We start from the raw sequence: 3,644 nt of genomic DNA, 5'->3' as shown, positions 1-3,644 counted from the left end.
CTGGTCACAGATAGAGGTCGATAAAGCTCATGGATTACTTAACGGCCCTTTAAATAAGGGTTAAAATGATGTCATTGGATGAGTTAATTGCCGTGGCTCAGACAGGATGAACCCTAGAAAATAACCTTTTACTCACCAGGAACATAATCCAACCACAGGCTGAGTGATGCCCCATAGATCACAGATTGCTCTGCAGGGATTATAATGAGCGATGTGGATGCATTGCATACATTCATTATGATAATCAGGGGAAGACCATGACTCAAAGGCCTCAACGCCCCGTTTTAAACAACTTTCTTTGCATAAGACCACTTCCTATGTGTTTGTGCTGATATTCAATACCTTTAAACTGAACCATTGTCATGCCAAATAATTACAAGTATTGAGTGTTTCCTCCAGAACTGGCAACACTAAGTAGGGTTAGCAGCTCTTTAACTAATTAGGTTGCTGCCCTTTAGCAGATCTTCACTTCTATCAACAAGAGAATCTCAACATGCCACTGACTGATACAAGGAATTACACAACATTTGAAAAAAATGTAAAATGATTGCTGGCATGAAAGTAAAGCTCATTATGTTTACTAATTAAATGGAGTCGTTTTAATATTTTTGTTTACAAAGTTGTTCTGTTTTTCAGGATGGAATCATCTGCAGTTTCAAAACATGACTGATGGATTCCAGGTAGCAAAAAGTGAATATTTGGGTTTGGTTTTTTTTGGGGGGGAATTAAAATCTTCATAGACATACCCACACACTGCCATCAATGTGCTCTCCATTCTCAATTAGGTTTCTAGTTGTTGCAACAGGGGGAAAGACCTTTCTTATAATTGTTTCCTGACCTCTTCAAAAGCAGTTTTGAAACAGTAAGATTTCTCCGCTCGGGCACCAAGAGAGAGAGAGGAGTGAGTTTCATTACATGCATCAATAATTGCGTCACATAATACTAAAGCGGACTGCTTGATAGGTAATTTATTTTCTCTCTTATCTATATTTCAAAAGTTTTGGTCCAAAATGGTAGAAAGATAGCCACGATTCAAATAAAGTGACACCTATTCTCACATAATGTTTGATAGCACGATTTAAAACAAATAGAAGAAGAGTTGAGGATAGAAGATAAATTAAGTCCTTGGTTGACAAAGTAATGACACTTTTACAAACTGGAACCTCAGTATTTTAGAGATGATGAATGATGAATTTCAGGTATTTTTACAACTTGGATAAGTACTGTTTTAGGATAGGATGTTTAATTTAATCTTCATAAAGTCTACATCATGAATAAGTCCTTTGTTTCAAACAGTGGAGGATGTATCTATACACAGTTTAATCTATTATAGCATTAAGGCCTATTGTACTGAAATAATTATTCTGGTTCTTGAAACTATGCATTGAAATTTAGAGGTTTTTACACTTAAAACTGTCAAAACTGTTGATCTTAAACTGCATTAATTTCATACTTCATAAAACATTTCTGTTGTTGGAAAACTAATTCTACAAGTTGTGTTTTTCCGTAGAGGACTGGAGTCATACTGGGCAGCTCCTGGATGTGAATTTGTGTAATTGTATGAAAAACCCATACCTTGATAAATAAAGAACCAATAAGACAAATTCTACCTTTAACAAACTATTTCTATTAAGAGGGCAAACAGTATAAGCACCACAACCTTTTCAAGCGACGATACGACCTTTTCTTCTTTAAGTTTGATCGCATTGCAATAATTCCCCTTTATAGTTCAGGTCTCAAATACTTAGCCTTCATAATGACGCACTCCATCATCGACAGAAGAAGCTCAGTGACAATGAAAGTCTTTATAGATCACATTTAGATTAATCTTCAACACTTGACAGCAGTTATTTAGTGCATAGATTATGGCATAAATCTTCACGATTTTGCACCCGAACTGAGTCTGTTGTAAGATCCCAATATTTCTTGGTGCGTCAACAAAATGATGACAAAAGCAATAAGAAAAGGCAAGGGGAAGGATAGCACACAGAGAGCCAAGTACACTATTTGTGGTAATAAATCCCTTGGCAATACGGAGCCAGATGGCCACCGGTAATTACGACTCAACAAGAATCATCTGGAACATCCCAGATCAATTCATACCTCGTTTGGTCACAAGAAAACTAAATTAAGGTAAAACTGAGAAGAAAATAGTAAATATTTTGAAAAAAAGTTTGATATTTGTATTGATTCAAGTTTATCACAGCAGTTTCACAAGGTTAATACTGTTGCAGACGTTTCATCAGGCGGTCAAGATACAGTTCGTTTTTGTTCAAGTTTTTCAGTGCATATATGCTGTGTCTCATTTAATCTATTTGTTGAGGTGAAAATGACGGTCAAGTAAGTCGTGTCTTTTGAGCAGGGGTTCAGAGTTTTCCCAAACACCTCTTTCGCCCTTTTCCTGAAATGCTTCCCCACGATGACGAACAGGAAGGGGTTAATGGAGCTGTTGCTGTACGCAAGATACGTAGAAAGCTGTATGCCGATGTCCAGGATGTGGCCCCAGAGGCAGCCGGGCGTCACCTGGAAGTAATCCAGAGTGTCGAGGAATCTCATCACCTGGTACGGCGTCCAGCAGAAGAGGAAGACGGCCAGGACGGCGAGGACCAGGTAGGTGGGCTTCCTCTCCGCCCGAACCCCGGGGATTCTTCTTGCTCGCCCGTCGTTCAGCGCCGCCACAATGTGGCGGCTGCAGTAAGTCACCACCAGGACGGGAACCAGAAAGCCCAGAACGTTCCTGGTGATGTTGTGCTGGACGCTCCAGGCCGGGTGAGGGTAGGCCAGGATGCAGGCGTCCACCCCGGGATCCGGCACGTAACTCACCGTCCGGAAGAACAGGACGGGCAGACTGAGAAGGAAACCCAGGGTCCAGATCCCCAGGCAGATCCGCTTGGCCCAGGCTGCTCTCCTCAGCCGGCTGGGGCTCATGGGCTTCACCAGGGCCAGGTAGCGGTCCACGCTCACCAGCACCAGGAAAAGCACGCTACAGTAGTAGTTCATAGAGATGGCCACGTTGACCAGCTTACAGAGCGCCTCCCCGAAGTTCCACTGGTAGCCTTGGGCGATGGTGACGGCCCAGAAGGGAAGGCAGAACATCATGACCAGGTCGGCCGCAGCCAGGTTCCCCAGGTAGACGTCAGCCACGGTGCAGGGCTTCCTCTGTAGGCAGAGCACACAGAGAACCAGGCCGTTCCCCACCACACCCACCGCAATTACCAGACCCAGGTAGGACGGCTGGAGGGAGGAGAGCCACAGCCAGGCTTCTGTGTAGTTACTGCAGGGGTCCAGGTCTGGGTCCACAGTGGGGACCAACCAGTCCGACGCATTCACAACCATTGGAGCCATTGGAAGCACTGGAAGCTGAAAGTAAAAATGATAGTGATATGTGGTCAAATCACTGCCGTCAGAAGAAGTATTATTGCATAAATTTGGAAGAACACAGCTCCAGCATGCCTGGTAGAAGACGTTATGAAATCATCGATACTTTGATGGAATGCCTCTGCCTCCGCACAGAGGTTCTTGCGGAAATGAGAAATGTTTCATCACTAATGAGAAACAGATACCATCGCAGTGTTTCACTATTTGCAGAATGGCTCAGCAATCTACTCTCCCTTTCTTACTCATAGCAAAAGCCTGATTTATTG

At 43.0% G+C, this 3,644-nt stretch overlaps 1 protein-coding gene across 1 annotated transcript; it reads right to left on the bottom strand.

Annotated features, from left to right (window-relative positions):
• Positions 1 to 2,250: 2,250 nt before the first annotated feature.
• Positions 2,251 to 3,336, bottom strand: LOC139919056 (B2 bradykinin receptor). Its single transcript, XM_071908643.2, has one exon. It carries the CDS (start codon positions 3,334 to 3,336, stop codon positions 2,251 to 2,253), a length of 1,086 nt encoding a protein of 361 aa, XP_071764744.1.
• Between the last annotated feature and the right edge of the window lie 308 nt (positions 3,337 to 3,644).

Source organism: Centroberyx gerrardi, chromosome 18 (genome assembly GCF_048128805.1).
Source record: "Centroberyx gerrardi isolate f3 chromosome 18, fCenGer3.hap1.cur.20231027, whole genome shotgun sequence".
Lineage (NCBI taxonomy): Eukaryota > Metazoa > Chordata > Actinopteri > Beryciformes > Berycidae > Centroberyx > Centroberyx gerrardi.
This window is presented reverse-complemented; position numbering and strand designations above follow the sequence as displayed.

Coding starts and splice junctions, on each gene's coding strand:
- LOC139919056 (XM_071908643.2), bottom strand. CDS start 3,336: ATGGTTGTGAATGCGTCGGACTGGTTGGTCCCCACTGTGGACCCAGAC.